This window comes from Panicum hallii, chromosome 9 (genome assembly GCF_002211085.1).
Source record: "Panicum hallii strain FIL2 chromosome 9, PHallii_v3.1, whole genome shotgun sequence".
Taxonomy (NCBI): domain Eukaryota; kingdom Viridiplantae; phylum Streptophyta; class Magnoliopsida; order Poales; family Poaceae; genus Panicum; species Panicum hallii.
The window spans coordinates 73,853,869-73,870,506 of NC_038050.1; the positions used below are offsets into that span (position 1 = coordinate 73,853,869).

The 16,638-nt window shown below is 52.6% G+C and overlaps 2 protein-coding genes across 2 annotated transcripts; one reads left to right on the top strand and one right to left on the bottom strand.

Annotated features, from left to right (window-relative positions):
* Nucleotides 1-86: 86 nt before the first annotated feature.
* On the top strand, nucleotides 87-3,205 carry LOC112874724. Its single transcript, XM_025938225.1, has 9 exons — nucleotides 87-404; nucleotides 481-608; nucleotides 712-783; nucleotides 867-1,012; nucleotides 1,092-1,206; nucleotides 1,279-1,359; nucleotides 1,826-1,963; nucleotides 2,516-2,603; nucleotides 2,707-3,205. Exons 1-9 carry the CDS (start codon nucleotides 179-181, stop codon nucleotides 2,871-2,873), a joined length of 1,161 nt encoding a protein of 386 aa, XP_025794010.1. The 5' UTR covers nucleotides 87-178; the 3' UTR covers nucleotides 2,874-3,205.
* Nucleotides 3,141-4,641, bottom strand: LOC112874725 (ribose-phosphate pyrophosphokinase 1-like). The gene has a single exon (XM_025938226.1). The coding sequence runs from the start codon at nucleotides 4,423-4,425 to the stop codon at nucleotides 3,271-3,273; it is 1,155 nt and encodes a 384-aa protein (XP_025794011.1). The 5' UTR covers nucleotides 4,426-4,641; the 3' UTR covers nucleotides 3,141-3,270.
* Between the last annotated feature and the right edge of the window lie 11,997 nt (nucleotides 4,642-16,638).

The window sequence follows — 16,638 nt, forward strand, 5'->3', positions numbered from 1 at the left end:
CCTTTTCTTCATGGGCCGACCGACTACCAACCAAACCTATCCGCAACGGGCCGAAAATGGGCCCGGCAACCTCCTCCTCCTCCTCCCCCCGACAGCGACATGGGCGGCCCTTCCCTTCCCTTCCAGTTCCCAGTAGCAGAGGAGGAGAAGGAGGAGGCGGCGGCGAGAGGAGACGACGATGCCGTCGCGTTCGCCGCGGCGGCCGGGCGCCCTCCCGAGCGCCAGCAGCAGACGGAGGGGCGCCGCCGAGCCCCCTCCCGGCCTCTTCCCAGCCAGGGAGGACCTCCTCCGCCTGCTCGCCGTCCTCGCCATCGCCGCCGCAGCCGCAGCGGCCTGCAGCCGGCTCAACCGCCGCCCTCAGCCCTTCTGCGACTCCGTCCAATCGCCCGATGACTACGCCGACGGTACGTCCTTCGCTGCTCCGTAGTACTTCCGTTGCTCACTGCTATAACTAGTAAGTAACCAAGGCAAGGCGCGCAGATTCGTGTCAACCTTGCCCCCAGAACGGCCGATGTGTGGACGGTCTGCTGGAGTGCGTCCAGGGATTCAAGAGATACGGTGGATCATGCATAGAGGATGGACTGCTCAGCCAAACAGCTACCAAGATTGTACTGCACTTGCCTTCTCTTTCTTCCTTCCTTGCCTGCAATTGCGAACTCATGCCTAGGCTATACCGGTCTTCTTTTCTTGTTCTATTCTCTACAAATCAAGTCAGAGTTGCTACAGCTGAGGATCTGCGATCAGCATGCTCGTGCTTTATGCGGCCAGCCCTCCAAAATCTTGGTCTGTCCACACCTCAAATCTCTTCAATTTATTACTGGCTGCTACGTCCCCATATCCTGCTCAACTCGTTTCCTGAATTCCAGTTTCAGAAGCATGACGTCGCAGATACAGTCGATAAACTCTTATCAAAGAATCCTGCTGGCTTAACTGAGGATGGCATTGAACTTGTGAAAGCTAGGGTGCTGGACAGTGCTCAGGGCTTCTTCGAGACAACTTTTACTTCCAACCAGTATGCTATCTCGCAACTTTTATCCCCGACAGAAAAATGGTGGATGCTAAGCGTAACCCTCTTAATTTTTCCCCTTCAGAGCTGAAGCATTTAAATGTCCTGAGCTGGTCGCAGAGCATCACATGCCCCTCACTTGTCAAGTTCGTCAATGGATCTCTAGAAATATCATCTTTGCGGCAAGCTTTTCTATCCTGGTATGCTCGTGGCATTACTATCTTAAGCATGCAGCTTGTTTATAGGCAGCTCAAGTGATGATGGAACCCAAGTTTGCAGCACTGCTCTGGGGACTGTGGACCATTTACTGGAGACAAGCATTATCAAATAGAGCTGAGAAAATATATGAGCAGGTATCATGTTTTGTTCCCACACCCCCCCCCCCCTTTGTTCAAGTGTTTATCTAGTGAAAGATTAACTGCTGCTTAGATTTGCATCATGCTGGGGCAATTGGTGTTCTATTGATATAAAAAAATCTATTTTGCAATATATCACATGGATAATGACATTTAACTACTATGGCAAATTGAATTTACTTGGATAAACGAACCAGAAAAGTGTAACATTCTATACCTGTTAGTATTGTTGTCTGGAAAGTTTGTTTGGGATAACACCAATACTAACATTAAATTTTATGCAACTTACCAACCATTTCCACTTTGTTCGCTTCTCATGTGTGAGGGAGAATGCGGACAATTTCTCTGCTTTGTTAATACACATTCAGAGTGTTGTTTACATCATTTGGGGTTGAATTTTATTTTGCACTAACTCTTTTCGGACCCTCTTGTACTTCTACCTTTGTCTGTTTTCATTCAGTAGGTGTGTGAAATCCTTGAAGATAATGCTGTGAATGCCAAGATTGGCAATTCCGATTGTGAGCCTTGGGTGGTTGCGTCTTGGCTGAGGGATCATCTGCTGGTTCCTCGAGAGAGAAAGAATGCTTCCTTGTGGAAGAAGGTAGTTATCTTTGCTGGCATTAATCTAAATTATTTTGGGTTACCATAGTCGTTATGAGTTTAGAAAAGCTGGCTGTTACAGGCTCAAAATGTCATGGCAATGCCTGTAATCCAAGCAATGTATGGATTACTTGCCATACTTTAGATAATAGATTCTCCTATTAAATGTAATTACTCGCAGCATGTATAGCAATAATACTTGCAATTTCATGTGCATAAAATGATTTATCAATGCTATGTTTCTTGGATAGTAGTATGAAATTATGGTTTCAATCTAATAGTTTTGAAATATTTTATAAGTAGTTAAAAAGAAAAGACTGCTCTTTGCTGCAGCTTATTCAGGATACCCATTTTTTCTGTCGATGGCAGTGAAAAAGGCTGTTTGGGATACTTGTGTCGTGCACATCTTTGTTATTGGCCAGATAATCAACGGAGTGTTCAACCCTTTGTTGTTGAAAGAATATATATTAAGAGCCTCTAAACATTCACCACTTGCTATTACTCTATACTAACAAAAACTCATGCTCCGATTCTCATTTCTGTTTTGACATAGGTTGAAGAACTGATACTAGAAGATTCTCGCATAGATCAGTACCCAAAGGTGATTAAGGGGGAGTCAAAAGTTGTTTACGAGTGGCAAGGTACCAACACAGTTCCTGTTGCGGAGCAATACCAGAGTTAGTGGATACTTATTGCGTATTCTTGTTTACTCACTGGAGTTTGTTTTGTCCCTACCTTTTGCAGCTAGTGGCTCGCTTAGCGGAAAGATTAAAAAGTTGCAAGGTGCAAGAGTCGAGTCAAGGACTAGTGTGGGTGGCATAAAACTTTCGGAAGAAATGGGTGCCTGCGTGGGTGAGGTTAGGGAGCAGGGTTCATGCGATCCAGCACGCAGAGACAGAACTAAGGCCTGAAGGCTTGAGCCAAGCTCACCAGTAGTATAGAAGCTAGGTAGGTTATGCCTCCTGAGCGATGGAATTGTTTTCCAACTGCATGAGAAGTCCATGTATTGATATTTAGTTTATATATAGCTGGACCTGAAAAGGCAGCACATGATGTTGTTAGGATATAATGTTTGCTTGTGTCGTTGCAAGCAGGAATTGCTCAAGTCAGATTGGGATACCCATCGGTCAATAGTACGTATGTAGGAGCTGTGGATCATTACTGCAAAACAATCTGTATCTTTTAAACAATCTGTATCTCTCTCTGTATATACTATAGAAGATCTGTATGTAGTACGATGTAAGTAAGAAATGTGAGCATGCAAGGAAATGGATCATCATGGATATGGATGCATTGAATCGAATGCGATCACTGGAAGATGCTGCTGACGGAGCAATCGTCGTGGACACGCCAGATGGTCTCTCCGAGGAGGTTGGCGACGGAGAGGACGGTGAGCTGGGGGAAGCTCTGGTGCTGCACCACCGGCACGGTGTTGGTGATGATCACCTCCTGGAAAAGGCCGCCGGAGAGCCTCTCCAGCGCCGGAGGGCTGAGCACGGCGTGGGTGCTGCAGGCGTAGACAGCGCGCGCCCCCTCCTCGTGCAGCAGCTCGGCGCCCTTGGAGATGGTGCCGGCGGTGTCGATCATGTCGTCCACCATGATCGCGACCTTCCCCCTGACGTCGCCGATGAGGTTCACCACCTCGGTCTGGTTGTGGCCGTGCCTCCTCTTGTCGACGATGGCCAGCGGCGCGTCGGAGAGCTTCTTGGCGAAGGCGCGCGCCCTGGCCACCCCTCCCACGTCCGGCGACACCACCACGACGTCGCTGGGGCAGATGGTCTTGCTGGCCAGGTAGTCGAGGATGACGGGCTGGCCATAGACATGGTCGACGGGGATGTCGAAGTAGCCGATGGACTGGCCCGAGTGGAGGTCGCAGGCCAGCACGCGGTGGGCGCCGGCCTCCGTGATGAGGTTGGCCACAAGCTTGGCGGCGATGGACTCGCGGCCCTGCATCTTGCGGTCGGCGCGGGCGTAGCCGAAGTAGGGGATGACGGCGGTGATGGTCTTGGCGGAGGCCCGCCGGCAGGCGTCGATCATGATGAGGAGCTCCATGAGATTCTCGTTGGCGGGCGGGCAGGTGGGCTGCACCAGGAACACGTCGCAGCCGCGCACGCTCTCCTGCAGCTGCACGTAGATCTCGCCGTCCGCGAAGCGCTTGATCTTGATCTTGCCCAGCTCCATCCCCAGGTAGCACGAGATCTCCTGGGCCAGCAGCGGGTTGGCGCTGCCGGAGAAGATGCGCAGGCGGCCGCCGCCGCCGTTGCCGCGAGCTAGTGCCAATGCTGCTGGGACTGGGGGCGGCGGCGACGGCGGCGACAGAAGAGATGAGCTGCTGCTGCTGCAGCACATGGACACGGGCGTCAGCATCTGCCGCCTGCGCCGAGGGCGGTGGGAAAGTGAGGAGGAGGGGGACGAGGATGGCGATGGGCAGGCGCAGCAGCAGGCTCCGGCGGCCATGGCCATTATTTAGATGAAATACAGGATGGGAATTGGGATTGAGAGCTCGATCATCGGCCGACCGGTGATCAATCAGCAGCTCTTCTCTGCTTGTTTTAATTTGCTTGGAATCCGAATGCCATGCCCACTAGCTCTCTTCCCACCTTTCCTTCCCTCTCCGTCTCAGGATAAGAAAGAAGAGAAGAGGAGGGGACAACCAGACAAGGAAGAACCACTAGCTTCTATGCTTCTTAATGGGCCTTGATCTATATATCTATCTGTCGCCAGGCAGCCCACGGAATAATGCCCGATGAATAATACGTAGGAAAAATTTATTTTTACCTCTCCTTTATTTTATCCCTAGACAATAAAACCATTTTGGCTGGTTTCTCTCAATGATTTTTCTTATTTTCTTTTATGTTTATTTTAGCTGAATCTTTAAAAAAACTATATTAAATAAAAAATTATAAAATGGAAAATCTAATTTTGTTGAACTCCACATGAGTATATCTATGCAGTGAACATATAATATAATATAATTTAGTAAAAATATTTTGTTGTACTATTAGATATACACTTTTCTGTAATTAATTCATAGATACAGTTTTCGTGGTCTAATTATGGTGAAATTTTTATAGTGGATTAATCATTATATGCTTAAGCTTTAGTAAAAATTTCATGCTCATTGGATCATATATGCTTGAGCAACTAAATTCCAAGGTATATCAGAGACTCTTCAGTTGCTCAAGCATACATGATACAATGAGCATGAAACTTTTACTACAGGTCAATAATATAATCATTAGCCTACTATAAAAATTTTACCATAATTGAAACACGGAAACTATAGATATGAATTAATTAAAAAAATATATATCCAAAGTACAATAAATTTTTTGCTAAATTATATCATATTATATGTTCACTGCATAGATATACTCATATAGAGTCCAATAAAATTGAATTTTTTTCCATTTTATAATTTTTTATGATTTTTCAAAGATTCAACCAAAATAAACATAAAAGAAAAGAAGAAAAAACCACTGAGAGAAACCAGCTAGGGAGGTCGTGTGTCCGGTATTGCAAATCCGAGGAGTCCAAACGGACAGTTTCATTGTCTAGGGAGGAAAGATGGACTTGTCCCAAAGTCCAGGAAGATAAAAAACTTTTTTCTAATACATATATATATATATACATATATATATATACACTCTTTGGTCCTGTTCTACATAGTATGAACTAGCAAAGTGTGCCCGCGCAAATTGCGCGGGTATTTAGATTTTTCAGCCCAATAGTTGGTGTCTTTTCTTTTAATTTGAAAAATGAATTTATTTAAATAATTTTATTTTGTTGTTTCGAGATCAAGTAAATTTCTAGGCCATCAAAATTATAACACCAAGGTAAATCAAGGCCAGAGTAGCGCCATAGTTAATCAAAGGCATTAAATTGTAGTAAAATTCAGTGGTATATATTTTTTTTTACTTTTTTCAATTAACATAGTAATTCCTAAACCCTCTTAACATTTACAACCTATTTTTATTTACTTGTTGTACTCAATGAAGGTCTTGTCTACATGTTTTTTTGTCAAATGTCGTATAGTCTAAATTCGCATATATACAATCGATCAACATATCTATTTGGTAGTTCATATATATTTCTAATTTCAAGATCTAATCAACTTAAATATTTTCTCATAGATCAATTGAATAGTTCATATAGATCTAAGTGTTTATAAGAGTTTGCAAAAAAAATATAGATATTGCACGATCCAATTTTTTCTCATCACTAAGCCACCATCCAGTTTGCAGGCTATGCCTTACCCAAATGGCTGTTTAAATAGCATAGTGCAGTCAATCCACATTTTCATCAATCTTTTGTCACTGCCTGAGGTTGACACATATGATGTTTACCTGTTATGCTTCCCATATCATCTAATTATGCTTTTGCAACATTCTAATCTTTATTTTTCTTGATGATTTTTTTATAAAAATGCAGCTCATCGCAAACATGTTTGCTATTACTTTTAAGAATAGATGCCACGCTTGATCAGCTCCTACATTTTCTGTATTGATCCACACCTACGTCGCTTCCTTGTAACTCTTAGACGTGCCTTACCTAAAGTTTGCCTGGCAATAACTAACACGCCGCATTGTCAAAGCAATTCTCGTGTCCTTACCACTTGCAGTTTGTGCCGGCTTAACAGAAGACGAAGAAGGGAGGAGGGTGAGAAGGGAAGAATTAGCAGGTCCGGTGACATAAGATCAAGTGCTATGTTGCAGCCTCTAGCTCTATTCCATGCGAATATACGATTATCCATTATCATGCTACGGCCCGTTAGTTTTTTGGGTTAAAGTCTAAAGATGCTACTGGCTTCCTCTGTGATGTGGTCATCTCGATCCTCTCCTAACAAAACCACTTCTTTCAGATTAGACCAACGAACCGCCGACTAGTGAATTTGAATTTGTGATTGCGCATCTGGCTCGGATGGTGTGCAAAGTAGACACTAGGATGTATACTGGTTCAGGCGGAATGTCCTTATGTCCAGTTCGTGGCTGCTCATATAACTTGACTGGTTTGCAGTAAGAGTTACAAACAGTCGAGAGAGGGAGGTGGTGTCAGATCCGGTTGCACGGGACTGTCCACATGGTACACTTCTCCTAAGATACGGGATGAGACATGGCCCACATACTACATCTGTTGTAACTACTCGTAATGTAGTATGATTACTCGTGCAGTAGTGAAACTAGTCGGACACGGTAGGAAACTATTCGAGAAGTACACGGGTAGGACTCCTGGGCTTGTATCCGACTAGGACTTCCATGTAAACATATCCCCTCCAGACTATATAAGGGCGGACAGGAACCCCCTCGGGGATAATCATCATCAAAAGGCAATACAAACCACACAGGACGTAGGGTATTACGCTCTCGGCAGCCCGAACTTGTCTAAAACCTTGTGTTCCTTTGCACCTTCAAGTTTCTGATCTCAGCGACACCCTATCTACAAACTCACCACCTCGGGGGTATCCCTCGGTGGGCGTGGCGGTAAAACACCAATAGCTGGCGCGCTAGGTAGGGGTGTTCATCGAGCATTCATCGGAGAATTCGATGGCATCTTTCAACTTCACCAGCGCCGTGCTCGACGAGGGCGGGACTTTCATCTTCGGCTCCTGGATCTGCGTCGCCAATGGTTTGGGAGGCTTCAACAGCCACCTAGCCAACTCCAAGGAGCCGGAGGCTTCTTCATCAATTTCAAGCAGCGATCTAGACGACTTCATCGACAATCTCGACGACATGCTGCTTCCCAATCTGGCCCAGCAGATTGAAAAGATGTCCGTTTCCAACGCGACTTCCACTCGTGATGCATCAGATCTATTCGGGTCGGATTCAAACCGATCTGAAAAGACCTCACGATCTAAATCACTCTCCGACTTGGAGGAGGATTTGGATCTGCTGCTCAAGATCAAGGATGCGGGCACCACCGCTTGCCGAGAGGCCCCCGTTTTCGACATCTACTCGGATTCCGACGATGAGTACTACCCATGCAGTACTACACCTTCAAGCCGGATCCAAAAAAGACTCGGAGATGAGGGAGTCACCACTTGTCGGGCGGCCCCCGCCCTTGAAAATCACTCGCAACCTGACGGCCACACTGAATCTTTTTCGGGTAGCTTTCTAGGTTTAACCATCACTTCAACACTGCAAGGACGTTTCGTGTATTGGAGGGGCTTTGAGCCCTCCGAACTACTCGATTATGAGTCCCGCCTTGTGGCCTTCATGCAGGAACTACCCTTCTAAGAGGGTAAACCTCTTTCTCCTATCGCGGAAGAAGGAGAAAGTAGCACAGAGCTACTCGAGTACAACCTTAGGGCTAACCACTCGTTGGATCGTCAAGTTTGCATGGCCTCCCTTCGCAACATGGAGGAAGACGAGCTGGGCACCCAGTACGACAACGAACAACTCGAGGACATCTCAGCCGACGAGCCCACAGCTAATGCTCCCTAAGATGAAGATGAGGAGCACCGTCGGATCCGGCGAGCAAAGAACGCCAAGTGTGCTCAACGCAGGCGCAACGCGCAGAATCGCGCTCGCAAACCAAGGGATCTCAACAACACTTTTGCAGCAATCGTGGATCGCGAGTACCGTACGCCGATTGGTGCCTGTCGGTATATACAGACAGGAGTACCTCCTGCTAGTGTGTCCAACCCAAGGGGCGTGAGGTTATCCATAACCTCACGCTATGCCTTTGGGTGACAGGGCGTACGGTCCGGGCCTGACAGCTGGGGACACGATCCCCAGACCTCTCCCCACGCTCTAGCAGGACCGGCGCCTGTACAAGCCCACAAGGGCAAGGTGCTCAGGAGCGGCCACCACGGGCCCGAACCACCGTGGGGTGGTCCATTGCCGCCATGTGTGGAAGCCGGACCCCCAGGGGGCCTGTGCACCTGTGTCGGCCTCAGGGGCTCGGACCTCCCTTCCCTCCGAGGAGGAGGTACGGTGCGGCCACGTGCCCCTGAGGAGGCGGCTGCTAGGCAAGCTCTGCCACGTGTCCAGTGGCAACCAGCTTTCTGCGGGACGCCAGCCCAACTATCGCATTAAATGCGGGTAGGTGGGGTTTGCGTGCCCGGGTCAAGGCGTGGGCTGTCCACTGACACGTCGAGCAGGTGTGCTGACACACGGTAAGCCCGCCTGTTACCGAGGCGGCGCGTCACATCACCGCACTGCGGGCGCGGGCAGGCAGCGTATAGTCACATCACAGCGCTGCGCGTGTGAGCAAAGGGTAATTATGATCTGCTGCAGGAGGGCTACGGCGTGCGCTGCTACAGTGTGCGCGGAGGCTACGGCGCAGTGGGTCAACATAGCCCCCTCACCATCACGCGCCAGGGTGCTAGCCAAGGCACCCAAGGTCCCTGTCTGATACGGACGATGTTCCTGAGAAGACCATCCAGGTCGGAGCGGAGCCCTCCGAGACCACCCACATCAGTGGGAACCTGGGAGAGAAATAGGAAAGTGCGCTCATCGCCTTCCTCCGGGCAAATGTCGACGTGTTCGCTTGGGAACCGTCACAGATGCCTGGGATTCCCAAAGGGGTGATTGAGCACCATCTGAAGATCCACCCCGACGCCAAGCCGGTGTGGCAAAAGCCATGGAAGCAGTCTATCGAGCGGCAGAACTTCATCCGTGAAGAGGTCCGCAAGCTGCTGCAGGCTGGCTTCATCGAAGAGGTCTTCCATCCTGTGTGGCTGGCTAATCCGATCGTCATCCTGAAGGCTAATGGGATGCTTCATATGTGCATCGACTACACCAACCTCAATAAGGCATGTCCAAAAGACCCCTATCCACTTCCTCGAATAGACCAGATTGTAGACTCCACCTCCGGGTGTGACTTGCTGTCCTTCATAGGCGCCTATTCTGGTTTTCATCAAATCAAAATGGCTAAGGATGATAGGAAGCATACAGCTTTTGTAACAGTGGATGGTCTTTATTGCTATGTTGTAATGCCATATGGACTGCTTAATGCTCTACCCACCTTTGCTCGTGCAATGAACATCACATTAGGTGATTTGGTTAGAGACATAGTTGAGGTGTATGTTGATGACATTGTTGTCAAGACTAGAGAATCGAATTCCCTTTTAAAAAATTTAGCTCAAGTCTTCGACAAGTTACGCGCGACCTCCACGTGCAGAGGTTGACGGGGTCCCTTGCAGCCCTCATCCGTTTCATTTCAAGGCTGGCGGAGAGGGCCCTCCCCTTCTTCAAGCTGATGAGGGGGTCCGGTCCATTCACATGGACTGAAGAGGCAGAACAAGCCTTCCAGGAGATGAAGCAGTATCTCACCTCCCTGCCGGTCCCGGTAGCCCCGGACCCAGGTGAGACGCTGTTTCTATACCATGCAGCAACGACTAAAGTGATCAGCATGGTGCTGGTCGCTGAGAGGTCCGAGCAACTCCTGCAGGGGGCCTCCGCGGTCCCCCCTGGAGGAGGTGGAGGTCCGGCCTCCACCAAAGTGACAACTGACCCTGCTTCGGAGGGTCTGGCCGGGTCCCGACCCGGGGAAGAATCAGAAGAGCTGGGGTCCGGCGAGTTCCCAGCTCAGGGAGAAGGACCCAGTCTCGCTGGCAAAGTCAAGACCACACAGAGGCCGGTCTACTATATCATCGAGGTCCTGCATGTGGCAAAGGCCAGGTATCCTGAGACGCATAAGCTCCTTTATGCTATACTCATTGCGTCCCGGAAGCTCCGCCATTATTTCCAGGCTCACAAGATCGTGGTGGTGACCTCTTACCCTTTGAGGGCCATCCTCCACAATTCCAATGCCACGGGCAATATCGTCAAATGGGCTGCAGAGCTTGCTGGATTTCAACTCGACTTCCAGCCCCGCCACGCCATCAAGAGCCAGGTCCTCACCGACTTTGTTGCAGAGTGGACCCCTTCACCAAGAGTCCCTAGGGTCCGGACCATGGTTCAGATCCCCCACCTCCAGAAGCAAGGGCGCCGGTATTCACCGGACCCCGCTGGACGCTTTTTTTCGACGAGTCCGCAGGCAGCAAGAAGGCTGGAGCTGGCGTGGTCCTCATCGACCCAAGTGGCGAACAAGTCAAGTATATGGTGCTCCTTGACTTTGAGGCCGCCATCAACATGGCAGAGTATGAGGCCTTGATCTTCGGACTAACGGTGGCCCTGTCCCTAGGGGTCCAGGAGCTCCTAGTTAAGGGAGACTCCCAACTCGTTATCAGGCAAGTACGAGGGGAGTGTTGTTGCAACAATCCCCAACTCGCTGCATACCTCATCCACGTGAGGAAGCTGGAGAAGGACTTCGACGCACTGGAACTGCAAGACGTTCCACGTGAGGGCAACTCGGCGGCAGATGCGCTCTCCACGAGGGCATCAACTCAGGCATCCGTGCCAGAGGGCGTCTTCGAAAGACGGCTGCTGAAGCCATCCGCCCAGCCTGCCGAACTGGGTGAAGGGGGTCGGACTAGCACCTCGAAGCTAGCGGTCCCGGCGGTGCTCCATCCGTGGAGACCGCCAAGGGTTGTGTGCACCCTTGAGGGCCTCGAAGACCTCGTGGAGCCACACCCAGTTTCTCAGGGGGGTCCCGATGCATGGATCTCCGAGATCCGGGACTACCTTGAAGACAATTTCCTTCCTGAAGACCAAGCATCTGCTGAGCGCATAGTGTGGTTGGCTAAGCGATACGTGGTGGTAGAAGGGGATCTCTACCACCGCGGCTCCAATGGCATCCTCATGCGGTGCATTACCCAGGAAGAGGGCTGCGATTTGCTCATAGAGATCCATGGAGGCGAGTGCGGAAGCCATTCTTCATCCCGCACGCTGGTCGGTAAAGCCTTCCGGCATGGCTTTTACTGGCCGACAGCGCTCCAGGATGCAACTGAGCTGGTAAGGTCCTGCAAGGCGTGCCAGTTCCATACAAAGCAGATACACACTCCAGCTCAGGCTCTGCAGATGATTCCATCCTCGTGGCCTTTCACTGTATGGGGGTTGGATATATTGGGACCTTTCCCCAGGGCCGTCGGCGGGTACCGGTACCTCTACGTTGCCATTGACAAGTTCACCAAGTGGCCGGAAGCAACCCCTGTGGTCAACATAACCAAGGCATCTGCAACTGCGTTCCTTAAGTCAATTGTGTGTAGGTTCGGGGTCCCAAACCGAATCATCACTGACAACGGGACCCAATTCAAGAGCCAGTACTTTCAAGAGTACTGTGAGGACATCGGCATCCAGCTCTATTTTGCTTCTGTGGCACATCCCAGAAGCAATGGCCAGGTGGAGTGGGCTAATGCCGAGATACTCAGGGGGCTCAAGATCCGCACCTACAACGATCTAGAAAAACATGGTGCGAGGTGGATTGACCAGCTTCCAAGCGTATTTTGGGGGAACCGGACCACACCCAGCCGAGCGACCGGGGAGACCCCTTTCTTCCTGGTCTACGGGGCCAAAACATGCCTTCCCCCAAAGATCACCATGGGCTCACTACGGGTCCAAGCCTTCGATGAGAAATTGCAGGAGCGGCAGCATCACCAAAATGTAGACCTCGTCGACGAGCGAAGATGGCGAGCAGCAGTCCGAAATGCACGATACAACCAAGCGCTCCGGCGGTACCATCAGTGGTTCGTGCATAGTAGGGAGCTCCGGGTCGGGGACCTAGTCCTTTGGCGAATCCTGAACCGAGAAGGGCTCCACAAGCTCTCCCCCAGCTGGGAGGGCCCCTTCAAGGTGATGAAAGTGTGCCGACCTGGATCTGTTCGCTTAGCTACGGAGGAAGGCATGCAATTACCCAACCCGTGGAACATTGAGCACCTTCGTAAGTTTTACCCTTAGAGGCTTTGCTGAGAGCAAAATTCTTTCCTTTGTAAATGGTAGCATCCCAGTACGGACCAGGGCGGTGGAGGTCCGTCCTCGTAAACCCGGCCCCTGGCGTCCAACGCACACTTTATCTGTACCAATTTATTAAGGAAAAATTTATTCTCAATACGTCTGTAAGGTTTATGCAATTCGGTTTTTCCTTGTTTCCTGCTTAACGTAACCCCCACGTGGTCCCTTATTCCCACGCCATGCCCGAGGCCTGCTTTGAGTTGCTACGTTGTCTCTCTGCCCAGGATCTCTGCTTCATAGGAAGAAAGGGTCCGGGCTTCTGGGGACTGGTCTCAGGGAAACGTACTTGTCCTCTGCGAGGTCCAGAGTTGTGTAGCCGCTTAGTCTGGATCTGTACCCTAAGCCTACACGCTCTACCTCCCTAGGATAAGCACCGTAGTACCTCGAGCCACGGTCCCGGAAGCCTGGACCCCTTCAATCCTTGAACTCAGGCCCTGGTGCTCTGATTCGCTATGCATCTCGAAGGACCCTCGCCCGCAAGGTCCGGGACCCCGTGGGTACGATTGCTAAGCAACAATTCTAAGTCATGCGCAGGGTTACACCTCGTTTAAATGGTAGCTAGTCCCAATTCATTGCCACTACCTCCTAGAGGGCCAAGGGACCTCGGTAGATCCAAAAGCACATGATAGAATACGTAATTGGAAAAATGGCTAAGTTTTCTTGCGTAACAGATAAGTCTGCTCATCATTTACAAAATATTACATTACTTAAAAAAAGGCTACTCCTATTCTATTGGTGGTCCGGGGGGGGGGGTCCCCCTGTTGGCAGGTCCGGCTTGGCGAGGCGCTCGATGTGGGAAACCACGATCCCCACCGCCTCTTGCACTCCTTCCCGGGCAGCGGCCACCATTTCTGGTACGGGGCCAACTAGGACCGGAGTTAGCGGAACCGCAGGGTCGTGGCTCCGAAAGCAGGTAAGGACGTATTCGACCATCGCCCAGGCAACCTCCCGCCCTTCGGTCTCCAGGCGCTTGAGGATGGTGGACTCCATGCATTGCAAGCACTCTGCGGCGGAGTCCAGTGCCGGAAGGACGGCGCCAAGTGAAGGAGGGGCCTCTGCAACCCGGATGGGACTTAGCCCAAGGGTATCGAGGGTGGGGTTTGCTTCACCGACCCACTTCACAACCCATTCGATCCCCTCGCTCCGCTCCGCTAGGAGTTCCTCCACCTTGGCCTCCTTCTCCTGGAAGGCCACCTCCCGCTCCCTGAGGTCCCGGGCCCGGGTCTCCAGGTCTACCCGGCGGGCAGCAAGGCAGGCTCTCTCCTCCGCCACGGCCAGCTCCCGTTGCTGGAGGTCGGCTCGCTCCTCATCGATCATCTTCGCCGTAGCCTTGGCGTAGTTGATTATGTCTCAAGCGGCCTACCTGGATCGCCGCCTTCTCCCGCTGGACGATCGCTTTCTACCGCTGGGCAACCGCCGCCTCCCAGTCGATGGTCCTGCGCATCTTCTCGCCAGGACATCGCGCTCCCGCTCGAGCTGGGCTCACTCCTCGGTGTTGCGGGAGGTAACCGCTTGGATGCGGTCCCCCAGGCGGAGCAAGGCGCTCTGCCTCCAACTCCTCCCACTCCTACCGGAGGCCCGCCTCCATTTCCTCCATCACCCGTTGGGCCTTAACCATGAGGCAGGGGAATGGGACCTTCACTAGCTTTGGGAGGAGGCGCCTCCCGTACACCACCTCCGGCGCGTCCTCCTGTGCGGGCTGCGGGTCGGAGCTGGGGACTTCTGCGACCTCCGCTGCGGCTGCCTCCACTGTCGCCGCAACCTCCTCTGCAGCCGGCCCTGCCGAGGGGGGCTCCGCCGTGGCCCCAGGTGCGGCCGTCGCGGCTGGCTCCCCGCCTGCTGCGACTGAAGGGGTTGCCTCATCCTGGGATGTGGTTTCAACCTCCCGGGGTGCGGCTTCGGGCTCCGGACCTCCGGGTCGGGCCCCTACCGATGCAGGCGGGGACGGTGGTGCAGCCGGTGTTGTCGCCAACCTTTCAGCGGTGGTGGATGGAGCTGGCTGGGGACGGGACCCCCGGCCGGTGATTCACCGGAGGGCGCGGAGGTCGTGGCAGGGCAAGTAGTCCTGGCACGTATCATCAAGGTAAGGATCCAGAAATTAAATGGAGCAAAGAAAAACATGAGGAGTTAGCCACTTACGTGAAGCCGTGCACCACCCATCCGGCCCGCGTGATCAGGGTATCCCTCCTTCTGGAGGAGGGTGCCTCGGGTGACTGGTGGGGTCTTTTCGCTGAAGGCGCCTCTAGCGGCGGAGGTGGGACCTCCGGCTGCGGCTGGGATGGTGGTGGTGGTGGTGATGCCTGGCGCTGCTGTGTTGGCAGCGGTGGTGGTGGTCGATGCGGCGAAGACCGCCGCGTCTCCTCCGCCCCCCCTGCGGCTGCTGATGTCGCGGTGGGGGTGGTGGATCCTGGGAGCTACTCTGCCCCCTGACTCCGCCGTCTTCTAGCGCTTGGTGGCCGGCTCCCCCATGAAGGATCCCTCGCCGCGGCAGAGCCTCCGTGACCTGGCCTCCTCATGGTCCCGGCTGCTCTGTGTGGTGGCCGCTTCTCGCACCTCGTCATCCTTGCGGATCGGGATGGCGTGCTCCTCGACATCCTTTCGGATCGGGATGGAGCCCACGTTGTACTTGTTGCATGGCTCCGTCTCCAGCTCCTTCCCTTTCCCTTTCCCGGCGGGGGCCGAACCTCCATGGTAGGACTCGCCGGGGCCTTGGTCGGCACGCTGCTGGCTGTCGGGCGAGGTGCCGGGGATCCGGATTCCACGATTGGGGTCGCCTCCCACCTGCCGGATCGCCAGGCCACCCTCGCCAGTGTCGGCAACGACGCCAGGACCGCTGTCCGCATTGCCTAGTCCTCACACAGGGCCTTGATCCCGCTTGGGAGTACCAGTGACTCCGGGGTGTACGACTCACCGGTCATCGCCCGGATCGAGGCCTCCAGCTCCGTGCTAGACAGATCTGTGCCGGCCCCGCGCACGATCCTGCAGCAGTCGTTCACCCCGGTGAACATGCAGGCCATCCTGGATCGCTATTGCAGGGGAGCGATGCGGCGCCTCAGGAAGTCGCCTAGCACCATCATGGATGTCAGGCCACCCCTCGCTAGAGTTTTGACCCAGCCCAGCACTGGGTCAAGCTCCACCGGCAAGGTTGGCCTGGCCTTCCAGCAGCTGTGGTCGAGGAGGGGCCCTTCCGTTGGCAGCTCGAGGTGGTCGTTGGCGTCGGTCATGGCGATGACCCAGTCATCACGCCAGTCCTCCCACTTGGCGCTGGAGAAGGCACTGATGTAGGAGCTCGACATCCCGTGCCGGAGCTGGAAGTAGTAGGCGCCAACTTCGCGCTTGCTCCTCCCTGTCCCAACCAGGGTTAAGAAATGCCTGAAGATGGTGACGCAGGGACGGACCCCCACGAACATCTCCATGAAGTGGATGAAGACGGCCACGAGGAGGACGGAGTGGGGGTGAGGTACTGGAGCTGAAGGCCGAACTCCTACAGGAGCAGGAGGAAGAAGGAGGAGATCAGTGGCACCAGCCCGCAGGTGATGTACGAGTTGAAGAGGACGAACTCTCGCGCGACCAGGTCGTTGAGGGAGCTCAAGCCTGCCCGGATCTTCCCGGTAAGCTCCAGTGTGGTCCACCCCAGGAGGCGGTGCACCGCGTCAAGCTAGCTCTGGCGCTGAAAGCGGCAGGGTTGGTGAAGTGAAGACATGGCGGTGGTTGCTGCGATTGCGAGGGATGGATTGCAAGGGAGCAGGAAGAGGAAGAAACGCCGGGTGCAAAATGCAGATCGCAAATGTGCGAGTGGAGACGAAGGGGCACCGCGGCGTCTGGAGAAGGCAAGTACGAAAAG